Genomic DNA, 12,277 nt, shown 5'->3' on the forward strand with positions numbered 1-12,277 from the left:
ACGACTCCCCGCCACTCTCCAAAGCTTGTCTTCTGCCCAGGTGGGAGGCCTCTCCTCCAACTCTGTGTCATCAGCAGCCCTCTGTGGTAGCACAGCCCCCGGACACGGCACTGCAACCTTGGACCCTGAACTTGCAGGCCACCAAGTGCTCCAGCCTCCTGCACACCTGTCCCTGGTGCCCATGGGAGTTTCCAGGACACTGAGGAGCTGGAGCTAAGCTTGGGGCCTGGCCTAGGCTGCTCTTACTGGGGCCACAGTGTCTGTCCCACACAGCACATCCCTGGCCAAACTCACTGGCTCTGTGCGGGTTAACACCTTATCCTAGGCCACAGTTTCCCTGTCTATCCAAAAGGAGGAACATCAGCCCTTCCTGTCCCCGCCTCCAGCTGCACCATGGACATCATGTGGTTGCTTTTCCTAGGCCTGTGGGAGGGGGGATAGAGAGAGAGGCAGAGGACCCAGGCCTGGGAGCCAGTCAGAACTAGGTTCCCTTTCAGCTGTGCTGTGGGAGCCTTTGCAAATGGCATAACCTCTCTGTGCCTTGCACAAGTGTTATCCAAGTGAGAGATGACAATGAGCAAGGGCATGGTCTGGCCCATTTCTGTTTTCCCTTCTTGGGCCACTACTTCTACCTTTTGCTCAAAAAAAAAACAAAAAAACAAAAAAAAAAAAAAACAAAAAAAAACACTGAATACTCCAAAACAAACAAGAGAGGCAAAGCAAAAAATAATAATGAACAACCATGCTGGCATATGGGGGAGATAAAGCTAAAGCTATGGGGTGGGTGTCAGGTGCAGTGCCGAAGCTACTGCTGGGATGCCAGTATCCCGTACCAAAGGGCCTGGTTTGAGTCCCAGTCTCTCTGCTGCTTTTTTTTTTTTTTTTTTTTTTTTTTTTTTTAAACAGGCAGAGTTAGACAGTGTAGACAGTGAGAGAGAGACAGAGAGAGAGGTCTTCCTTCTGTTGGTTCACCATGGCTGCTATGGCCTGTGCGCTGCGCTGATCTGAAGCCAGGAGCCAGGTGCTTCTCCTGGTCTCCCATGGGGTGCAGGGCCCAAGCACTTGGGCCATCCTCCACTGCCTTCCCGGGCCACAGCAGAGAGCTGGACTGGAAGAGGGGCAACCGGGACAGAATCCAGCGCCCCGATCGGGACTAGAACCGGTGTGCCGGCACCGCAGGTGGAGGATTAGCCTAGTGAGCTGCGGCGCTGGCCTCTCTGTGCTTCTGATTCAGCTTCCTGCTAATGTGTAGGAGGTGATGGCACAAGTGTATGGGAGATCCAGACGGAGTTCTGGGCTTCTGCCTGCAGCCTGGCCCAGCCCTGAGTCCTGTAGGCATTTGGGGAGCGAATGAGCAGATGGAAGATCTCTGTCCATTTGGCTTTCTGCCTTTCAGACAAAATGAAAACGAATGAATGAAAAATACCAAAAGCGGCCACTGTGGAAGACACTATGGAGATACCTCAGAAATCTGAATATAGACCTACCAGATGACCCAGCCATCCACTCCTGGGAATCTGCCCAAACTAAGTGAAATCAGCATATGAAAGAGTTATCTGTACCTCCCTGTTCACTGCAGCTCAATTCACAATAGCTGAGATACGGAATCAATCCAAATGTCCATCAGCTGAAGACTGGATAAAGAAATTATGGTGTGTGTGTGTGTGTGTGTGTGTATACACACACTATGGAGTACTACTCAGCAGATTAAAAACAATGAAATCCTGTCTTTTGCAAAAAAAAAAAAAAAAAAAAAGCAACTGGAAATCATTATACTTAGTGAAATAAGCCAGTCCAAAAAGACAAATGGTATATGTTTCCCCTGATCTATGGTAACTATAGAGTACCTACCTAAAAGGTAATCTACAGGGGTGGAGTTGACATTTTGAGATTCGATGATTGTTCACTGCCCTTGGCTTGACTGTTGAGGAACAGTGTTTTGCTCTTCTTTCTTTTTGTTGAACTCTTTACTTAGTGTAGGGTTAGTCTATGAGTATAAAGTTAACTGAAAATAGATCTTTGTAAAAATTATGAACAGAAATAGGAGAGGGAGGAGGAAGGAGGTTGGGAGCTTGGGCAGAAGGGATGGCAGGGTGGCTGTGTTCCTGATTCCATACACAGGAAACACATGAAATCTGTCTACCTTAAATAAGATTTTTTTTTATAGACTTTTTTTTTTTTTTTTTTTTGACAGGCAGAGTGGATAGTGAGAGAGAGAGAGAAAGGTCTTCCTTTTGCCGTTGGTTCACCCTCCAATGACCGCCGCGGCCGGCGCACCGCGCTGATCCGAAGGCAGGAGCCAGGTGCTTCTCCTGGTCTCCCATGGGGTGCAGGGCCCAAGCACTTGGGCCATCCTCCACTGCACTCCCTGGCCACAGCAGAGAGCTGGCCTGGAAGAGGGGCAACCGGGACAGAATCCGGCACCCCGACCGGGACTAGAACCTGGTGTGCCGGTGCTGCAAGGTGGAGGATTAGCCTAGTGAGCCGCGGCGCCGGCCCTTAAATAAGATTTTTAAAAAATTACCAGAAGTGAAAACAAACACAGTGGAATGAGACGTTTTTTCAAAAGCTGAAGCTATAGTTTGGGTGGGGCCTGCTCGTGGTGTGATTAAGACGTGTGGGCAGCAGCAGAGCAGATCCAAACTGCATTTCTACCCTCAGCTTCCCACAGGTCTCAAGGCAGGCACACAGTACAACCGGAACACACACAGAACATGGGGCTGCACTGGAACTTCAGATAAACGATGAGTCCTATGTAGAACATGCGTGTCGCGCTGTCATCTCACACTCCAACTTCACTGGGCATCTGTGTTTGGTTTGCTAAATCCGGCAACCTTGGCTCAGGGCTGAGTTCACAGGGCTTCAGGAGTGGCTTTTCAGGGAAGTCTGGTCACCTACACAGTGGTCAGGGGAGGGGAGGGGAGCTTGGGATGGGCGGAGAAAACGGTGTCAGTCCTGCTGGTCTGTGTCCTCAGCCTGCTGAGGCGACGCCATCAGTGTGCTGAGACACCCCGGGGTGCCCTGAGTGGCCATCTAGCGAGGCTCAGAAGTCAGTGAACAGCCTTGAGCGGGGTGACCTTTTTCACGGGCGTGGAACTGGCTGTTGGAGTCCGTGGGCTAGTGGTTGTGTAGGGAGACTAACGGCCTGGTTCTGCCCATGGTCTCCCTCAGAGTTTTGCAAGTGGGTGACCTTCTGAAAAAGGACTGAAAAACTTCAGAACCTTCTGAAAAACTGCTATGGAAATCGCAGGAAGAAACGAAGAGTGCTCATTGCGTTTCAGATGCGTCTGCCGGGCTGGGTGACTCAGTGCGGCTTCTGTTCGGAGCTCGGAATGTGTGGTCTTTTTTTGGTATGGAGATGCAAGCACAGGAGACGTGTGGTCTACATGGCTTTCAGCGAATGATAAATTCCCCTCCTGTTGTAGAAGGAGACCAACTGTGCACTCAGACGTTCTGCATACAGAGTCCCCTCCTCTCTCGGCTCGGCTCTGGCCGGCCTCTCGGGAGCCCCATAGACATACTCCACTGACTCAGCATTCCAGGTATCCAGCGACTCCACCATGGATGCTGTGGGCCAGAGTGCGCCGTCTAAGAATGCGATACATGTGTCTGCTTTACAGAAACTCGGGTCAAACGATCAGCTGTTTGGCCAATCAGCAGCATTTACGGGGCCAAAGACATCCTCCTCCTTCCCTGTATTTCTAGGGCCTGCTTGGATGAGACCCATCGAGAAGCAAGGATCAGCATCTTATTCTCAACAGGAAAAGAAGAACCGGCTGCTTTGTCATCAGGGGGAGCTAACTACACGTTTCCCTGCTTCCTGAGGAGCTCAGCGAGGCAGACTTTGTCTCGATTTGTGGCCCAGTCACACCATGAATCAGAGAACCATCTCACCCACCTGCCCTTCTCTTCCGTCTTCTCGCGCCACCGTGGATGAGAAAAATGACATGGCTGTGTGGGAGGAACCGCATGCCAGGAAGCAAGACTGTTCTTTTAGAGAAAGAACAATACGCTGCTCCGAGTGTTTCTGGACAGCAAAGAGATTCCCAGACGTCCCTCACTCCGTGGCTGCGGCTGCGGCTGCTCCTGTCCTGCTTACCGGGAGTGGAGGGAAAGTGGTACCCGGGACACAGATGCGTCTGGAATGAATGGTGACGCCTGCGACAGAGTAGATGCCCAGCACCACACATTGAGGAGCCACCAGGCACCTCCCAGGGAAGGAATCTGGGGACACCTGGGATCCTCACAAAGTGCTCCCCTCGGGGAACGCGTTCCCAAGCTCGTAGGGGAGCAGCCCGGGCCTTCAGAACTGGTTTCACATCTCACCGGCTCTGTGGAGGGCATTACTGATTCTTCACTGTCCTCATTTGTAAAATGGGGGATAAAACCCTTTGTGAATTATTTACTCGACATTATTACTGTAAAGACCAAAAAGAGGTGATGTCTTTGAGGATGCCCGATACACAGGACCTAAGTAATAGTCCTTCTGCTTCCCTGATTGAGAAATGAGAAAGACATGGCAAGTGGGGTGGGGAAAAAAATGAGTGTTTACCATCAGTTCATCTGTTTGATGGCAGAGTTAGTGCTACTGGGATTTCTCTAATTCATGGAAAACACTTGCCCAGGGAGAACTGCTATGCACCAAAATATAGCTCCAAGAGGAAACAGGATTGACTGGCAGCAAGGAGCTGCAGATGGGGGTAGGTGCTGTGGCGTACTGGGCTAAGCCTCTGGCTGCAGTGCCAGCATCCCGCATAGGTGCTGGTTCGAGTCCCAGCTGCTTCTTTTCCCATCCAGCTCTCTGTTATGGCCTGGGAAAGCAGTAGAACATAACCCAAGTGCTTAGGTGCCTGCACTCCCAAATGGGAGACCCAGAAGAAGCTCCTGGCTCCAGGCTTCAGACCATCCCAGTTCCAGCTGTTGCGATCATTTAGGGAGTGAACCTGCAGAATAGAAGATCTCTCTCTCTCTCTCTCTCTCTCTCTCTCTCTCTCCACCTCTCTGTAACTCTGTCTTTCAAATAAATAAAATAATTAAAAAAAAAAAAAAGCCTGGCTCATGGGCTATGGCCTCTTAGGTCAGATGACTCACCCAGCCTCTCCATCTGTGGTGAGCCAGGGAACAAGAGCTATTCTGTGAGAAAGGGAAGTCATCTCAGAGAACGAAGGGAATGGTCTTGCATCTTGTATCATTATTTCTACATGGTATACAAGGAAACAGAGAGAGGTTAAATCACTCTGCCACTTTTTTTTAAAGATTTTATTTATTTACTTGACAGTTAGAGTTACAGACAGATAAAGGGAGAACCCAAGGACTTGAGCCATCCTCTTCTGCTTTCCCAGGCCATAGGAGAGAGCTGGATTGGAAATGGAACAGCCAAGACTTGAACCAGCGCCCACATGGGACGCTGCCACTGCAGGCCGGGACTTTAGCCTGCTGTGGCACAGCACCGGCCCCTGAGTCAGGCTTTTACGCTCATCTTCTCTCTCCTGGGAAAGGAATCCATGACGTGAGGAATATAAAGCACATCATTCACACAGCACCCGGGGGGTAAAACAAAGTTCAACAGTTTTCAGACTCAAAGCCAGGGCCATTTCCTGGCATCTGCTCCAACTCACAAAGTTTCTGCCCACAGGAACAGTTCCTGTTCCTGGCAAGTGGGTAGAAGCCCAGTGGTCAGTCCCGGGAGAATTCCTCCAGGTTTTGGAGTGACGGCTCAATCCAAGAGAAGGGTGACGCTTCTACCTCCATATACCTCTCCTGCCACGGCTGCTTCGGGATGAAGCACGTGTGAGATCACTTTCTCTGCAAAAACCTAACAGTTCTCAGGCTCCACATTTTAATGGCACGGTTCTAGTCTAAGCAGATTCAGAGCCAGTATTGTTTGTTTTAATAAGTCTGACTGAGAAACAGGGTAGGTAAGATGTCATTGTGGACCACGCCTCTTCCCCGTGTACGCCCTGCGGCTGCAGCCTTAGGCTCTGGAATGAGTGTGTACTTCTCCGGTCCTTAAGAGTTCAGCTCAGCAAATGCAGCAAGAAGATATTCAGCAAGGATCACACCCTATTTTCTCATTAAAGGAAGAAGAGGCCCCGTGGTGGGGGCAAGGCAGGGAGGTTCAGTGGTCTGAAGGACCTCCAAGAAAGGAAAGGGTCCCCCTAAGAAATAAACACTGGGGCCAGCGCTGTGGCGCAGCAGGGTAAAGCCCTGGCCTGGGGCGCTGGTTCTAGTCCCAGCTGCTCCTCTTCCCATCCAGCTCTCTGCTATGGCCTGGGAGAGCAGTGGAAGATGCCCAAGTCCCTGCACCCACGAGGGAGACCCAGAGGAAGCTCCTGGCTCCTGGCTTCGGATTGGCGCAGCTCCGGCTGTTGCGGCCATCTGGGGAAGTGAACCAGCGGATGGAAGGCCTCTCTCTCTGTCTCTACCTTTCTCTGTAACTCTTTCAAATAAATAAAATAAATCTTTAAAAAAAAACACACTGCATCTGTCTCAGCTGTCAGCCAGTACACTGGAGATGGGGTTGTACCCATCCACACACTTTTCCTCTTGCACAGTGTTTATTTTCTTTCCTCTTTCCACTTCTTATGTCATGGAAATATAATGTCCTTTTCTCTTCTTGCTGCCCACAGCTGAAGGCCATTTTAATTTATTTTTTTCTTATAGTTTTTATCCTAATTAAATTTGCTCAGCTGAATGTACAGATTTTTATTTGTTTTTGCTTTTTCAAGGCAGAAAATTCTCTTTCTGTCTCTCTCTTTCCTAAAACAGAAAGTTTCCTGGTTTGCAAACTCAGAGATCCTGGGAAGTTTTCACACATGCTCAAAGATTCTGCACTGTTTCTGTGATATGAATTGGGAGTTAGTGCAAAACACCATTCTTCCAGCACTAGACACCATGCAAGTCTCACACACGCCCGGTGTGGCAACCCTACAAACATTTCTCCCAACTTTGCATTGCATGTCTTTGTGTGTTTAAAGGCACCTTGAAAACTTCACAGAAAAACGTGTATTAAGAAAAAAACCACACATGGGATTCAAGTTTCTTGCACCAAAATCAACTTATCTGTGAATTCCATTTGTCCACAAACTTTTTGAAGTCCCCTCCTATGTCCGTGTGTGTGTGTGTGTGTGTGTGTGCATATACGGAATCTGTAACCAGCCAAGTGTAATCCAGGTTTCTTTTGAAAAACAGCGACCAGTTCAAATGCACAGCTGGATATGCCGGAAAACACATAATTAGACAAATTGGATCTAAGAGTTACGTAAGGTCTCCACTGAGCCAGTGGAGAAGGGGCTGAATGAAACGCTGATTGCTGCTCTGGTGCCTGGGAAGAACAGAATATGTGGATATGTGTGTTTTGGGCAAATAAAAGGCAATTACTGGGAGTTATGGAGTGTGCTTGGCATTCTGTGAGAGTTAGACTATAGAATGTCTCACAGTGGGCTGTACTGGGGAACGCAATGTTGTCCACGGCTGAAAGGGAAAGTGTGTAGGCTGCTACAGATGGGAGGGACAGGAAAGGATTCGGTGAACGTGCTATTTTGGAGTTAAAATCCAGAAAAAAAGGAAGGGCAATGGAAAGATTACACACTACTATAGAGGATTTTGCTTTAATGCTACACAGACTTAATTTTAAGGGTATCTTTTATATTCTTATCTCCCTACTCTAACAGTTGTTCTTTCCAGTCAAGGTGGGGAGAGTCTGAAGAAGATACTAGGGATTCTTCCCTACGAATGCTCACACCAATCTCTAAGTATTGAAGATAAGACCCCTCATAGGATTAAGGAGCTAAAACTAAATTGCTACTTTTTCTTATTTGCAAATAATCTTATTTTGCAAATCTGTCTCAAGACAACTGAGTGAAATGTAGATATTCTCCTCTCTTGACAATCTCTCTGAAATAAATGGAACAAGAAAGCAACTGTCTGAGAGAGTTCTATTTTCTTAGAGAAAACATCCAGGATTAATTGACAAAAGTACCTATTAGTCCCCACGACGCTGATGCTTATAGCACTGGGGCTTGTCTGTCAGCATGCAATTTAAATATATGTCCATAAAATCCTTGCCAATAATAATAACTTGTTTTCTATTGATGCTGCCTAACCATTAAGATCTCTATTAGCAATCTCAGGTTTGGTTTCATAAACTTTACAGAAAAATGCACACCTCTAATTTGCAAAGAATGTGCTAGACACAGTGGCAAATTTGACGATGAACAGAGTCCCTTCCCTCCAATTCACAATGTAGTGGGAGAGACAGAAATATATTCGCAAACTGAACATTGTGTGTTATTGGCAAGTTGGCCATGTACTTGGTGGGAGTACCTCAAGAGTTTTGATGATGGAGGAAATTATTTTGAAGAGGTATATCTTGCTAATGTTACCATTGGAAGTGTATTTTGCTGGTGTTGTTTTAAAGGGGGAGTTCTTGAATGTGACAGGTATATCTGTCAGATTGTTACAATGCTTATTATTACAGTAAAATATTTTCCTATTTCCAAACAGATGACCAAATAACTACATTACTGTGGGCACAGTAGTTGGCCCAAAGTCACTGATTATAAATCAAATGGAGAATTTAAAAAAACTATGTAATCTGAAGAGGAAAGACAGCTATGAAGTACATTCTCATGTCTGACACACTTTTCAATTCCTCTCAACAGCTATCTAACAAGTTATCAGATGGCAAATGTCATATCTGGAGAACACACTCCCCCCCAACTCCATTGACAAAGGTACTTTAAAAAGCTGAGAGAAAAATGAAATTAAAAAGTGAGCTTATTTGGGTGCAAAACTGTTTGAAACGCATGCATATGAGGGATCTTCAAAAGGTTCGTAGAAAACGTGTGAGAAGACTACGCATGGATTTCAAAATGTTTTGCACGCAAATAAATGTGTCTTTTCATTTCATTTCTCCATAAACTTTCTGAAATACCCTTATACTTAAATGCAGAAAAGCTTTTTACAGTATGTTTGTTAGGGGTGCAGTGACAGATAATCCATGGGAACACAGAATCCCAGAACACCGAATGCGGCCGCATAAGGAGGCGTCAGACAGTTCACGCAAAAATGGACATCAACAGGAGCATGAGTCACCCAGGAGCACGTGGAAGCCCCTGGCGGCGTGCCAGCTTCTGCTTCACAGCCTAAAGCCTTTGAACATGCCAGAGAGGGCAGGTGCACGCAGGACCACTTTCCCTCCGTCAGTACAAGCTCTTCGCTCCTGAGCTGTTATCTCCATACACTGCTAACTGGTTGGTGTCTGTACACCAAATTAAAGCACTTTATATACTTTGTAGGCCAATAATCATGCGTCTCGCCTCCCTTCCAATGACTATCTGAACGTAAAAACTATCTGAAGTAAAATACATTAGTGTGTACGTATGATGTGTACGTATGTATTACTAACAATTGTTCTGCAACTAAGTCTTCATGCAGGGTTCATTGAGACATAAAGACAATAAAGAGAACAAAGGGAGTAATCACTTGGAGTAACCCCCGTCCACGAACACAAACCATAGTTCATTCTGTAGTGTGCTCCGAATTTTCTTTTATACCAAGCTGAGCAATGTTCGAAATAGGTCAATGTTTTCTTCTGGGTTAGGCCCCAAGAGTCGTGAGTTTTGATCTGATAAAACTTGAGTATGGTTAGCATCTCTGGTTTGTAAAAACAAACTCAATGCTGATCTTGTCTGAGAGACCAGGAGTAAGAACGCGAGGACATACGAGTAAGAAAGTAGAGACTTACCGTATCACGCTGCCGGTTCTCTTTCCCTGATACTATCAAGAAGTAGTTCCATGTTAACAGCAGCAACAAGACCAGCGGTATCATGTAGAGCTCAAAGTTCCAGACAACAAAGAGAAAGAGCTGGAGGAGAGAAGAGAGAGAACGAGATGAGTCAACTCTGCATTTCATTCCATGGACTCTGCCTCAAAAACACACAACACTAAATGCTTCAGCACAGGGAGACGGATCTCGAAAACAAAGCCTTAAGGACTTAGTAGCCATTTTTTTTTTCCCCAAATGCCCAACTGATTCCCAAAAAAATCCCTATTCAGATGGTACTTTGTTTAATTTCTATGAAGGAAAAACTGGTATCATTCCAGTGTCAAAGAGGTGATTTGAATTTCGGTCTTCCGGCAGAGTTATTGTTAAGCTGGACAAAATAAAGTAAGAGGAAAATAGGCAGAGTATGAGCTTCAGTGTGTTGTCAGGGACAGTCTGGTCCACCTGCTTTAATGATAAGGCTTGAATCGCTGGGTAATCTCTGGGACTTAACAAAGTTTTTTTTTTCATTTGGATAACACAATATAACAAACATTATAGGTAGATGGAACATCCAAAGTCTACACCAGAGAATCCCACAGATTTCACATTATGAAAAAAAACACCATTAGAAAAAAATGTAAAAATATGTTGGCTTACCATTCAGCATTGCCATAAAAATCAAACAGCTATTAAACGAAAATGCAGTCATTTTGTCAAGCTGTTTTGCCACAGGAAAATTTCAAATGCCTGTTTGCACTGTTTGTTAACACTACCTGGCTCTCTAAGTATATGAACTATCTTCGATTGTAAGACAAATGTTAGATTAAGAGCTCAGGAAAGCAGATGGAGCCATTCAAAGAGGGTTTACGCTGTAAAACAATATGACATAGGACGTAATAGGGTGTGACTCACTCCCCAACCCCAGATCCCTGTGACTCTGGACAAATCTCTGGCTCCTGCTGTCAAGTGAAGATAATGGGAAGTCAGGTGGATTTGAGAGCTGGGTTTGGAGCTGGCATCGTGGCATGGAGTGTTAGGCTCAGCTAGTGACAATGGTTCAATCCAGCCTCCTGCTCATGCACCTGGGGAAGCAGCAGCAGAAGGCCCAACTACTTGGGCCCCTTTCACCCATGTTGGGAGACCTGGAGGGAGCTTCAGGTTCCTGGCTTAGGCCTGGCCCAAGCCCGGGGCCGTTGTGGCCATCTGGGGAAGGAATTAGCAGATGGCAAGATCTCTTCTCTGTCTCTTCCTCTCTATCACTGTGCTTTTCAAATAGATAAATAAATAAAAATGTTTTAAAAGAGAGAGCTGGACTTTACTCCTGACTAATGCTAAGTAGCTGCATAATCTTCTTTCAGCTCACATATCTCTGTAGTTTCTTCCTGTGTAGAATGGGGCTCATAAGAGCATCTACTTTACAGCTGGGAGAATTAAACAGTTAAAATATGTTAAGGATTTAACACGGTGCTCAGTAGGCAAAACCAAGGCCATTATTGTCTAAAAGGTATGGATACCTTATAAAATTCAGCAAGCTTAGTCATGCAAAGTCTAATACCCACAACTAGGAAGCCATTGCCTACTAAGTTTTAGCAGAACCACAGCATAGCTGTGAATGTGAGCTGATGGGACGACCGGAGCCCCTTGTGTCTGACAGGCAAAGCAAAGGCCCTGAGGACCGTCTGAGCCTTCTTCAGAAATCTCAGCCAAGCCTGCAGCTGAGTCAAGTAGCAGAGAAATGAAACCGTGGCAAGTGGTACAGAGGGCTCCGGCGTGAGACCCAGGCTCTGCGCCCCGGTAAGTCGCTCCGCCTTGGAGTTTTCATAGCCTGAGAGAAGGCTCTGGGGGAAGCTCAAGACAAAATTCCTGGGAAAATGGATTTAAAAGCTAAGTGCATGTTGGTGCAAAAATATGTTTAGAGTCCTGCCTGGCTTCTTCGCATACACATCTTCTCTGCACATTCTGAACCATCTCCTAGGAACGGATCACCTCTGCTCTACTGTGGCACCTGGACTTTAACCTCAATTCTGAAAGGGGTATGTTGTACTGAACTTTTTTTTTTTTTTTTTTTGACAGGCAGAGTGGACAGTGAGAGAGACAGAGAGAAAGGTCTTCCTTTTTGCCGTTGGTTCACCCTCCAATGGCTGCCGCAGCCAGCGTGCTGCAGCCGGCGCACCGCGCTGATCCAATGGCAGGAGCCAGGTACTTATCCTGGTTTCCCACGGGGTGCAGGGCCCAAGTACTTGGGCCATCCTCCACTGCACTCCCTGGCCACAGCAGAGAGCTGGCCTGGAAGAGGGGCAACCAGGACAGAATCCAGCGCCCCGACCGGGACTAGAACCCAGTGTCCCAGTGCCGCAAGGCGGAGGATTAGCCTAGTGAGCTGCAACGCTGGCCTGTTGTACTGAACTTTTGACACTCATAACCCAGATAGACACCAAACAGCACAAATAATGGTTTAATAACCCAAGAAATGAATTTTGGACAGAATTACATGGCAACTATAGATTC

General features: G+C 46.8%; 1 protein-coding gene across 17 annotated transcripts in view; it reads right to left on the reverse strand.

The window, feature by feature from the left end:
* The window catches only part of MCTP1 (multiple C2 and transmembrane domain containing 1), a 627,604-nt gene that overhangs the window by 91,991 nt on the left and 523,336 nt on the right, over positions 1–12,277 (reverse strand). For all 17 annotated transcript variants that reach the window (XR_011381926.1, XR_011381924.1, XR_011381925.1 and 14 more), the window contains one exon: positions 9,749–9,868. Coding sequence is in view for 9 of the 17 variants with exons in the window: in XM_051853978.2 (XP_051709938.2) it covers positions 9,749–9,868 (120 nt within the window). In the remaining 8 variants the exon portion in view is untranslated. The remainder of the gene's footprint in view (positions 1–9,748; positions 9,869–12,277) is intronic.

The sequence above is a fragment of the Oryctolagus cuniculus genome, chromosome 14, assembly GCF_964237555.1.
Source record: "Oryctolagus cuniculus chromosome 14, mOryCun1.1, whole genome shotgun sequence".
Taxonomy (NCBI): domain Eukaryota; kingdom Metazoa; phylum Chordata; class Mammalia; order Lagomorpha; family Leporidae; genus Oryctolagus; species Oryctolagus cuniculus.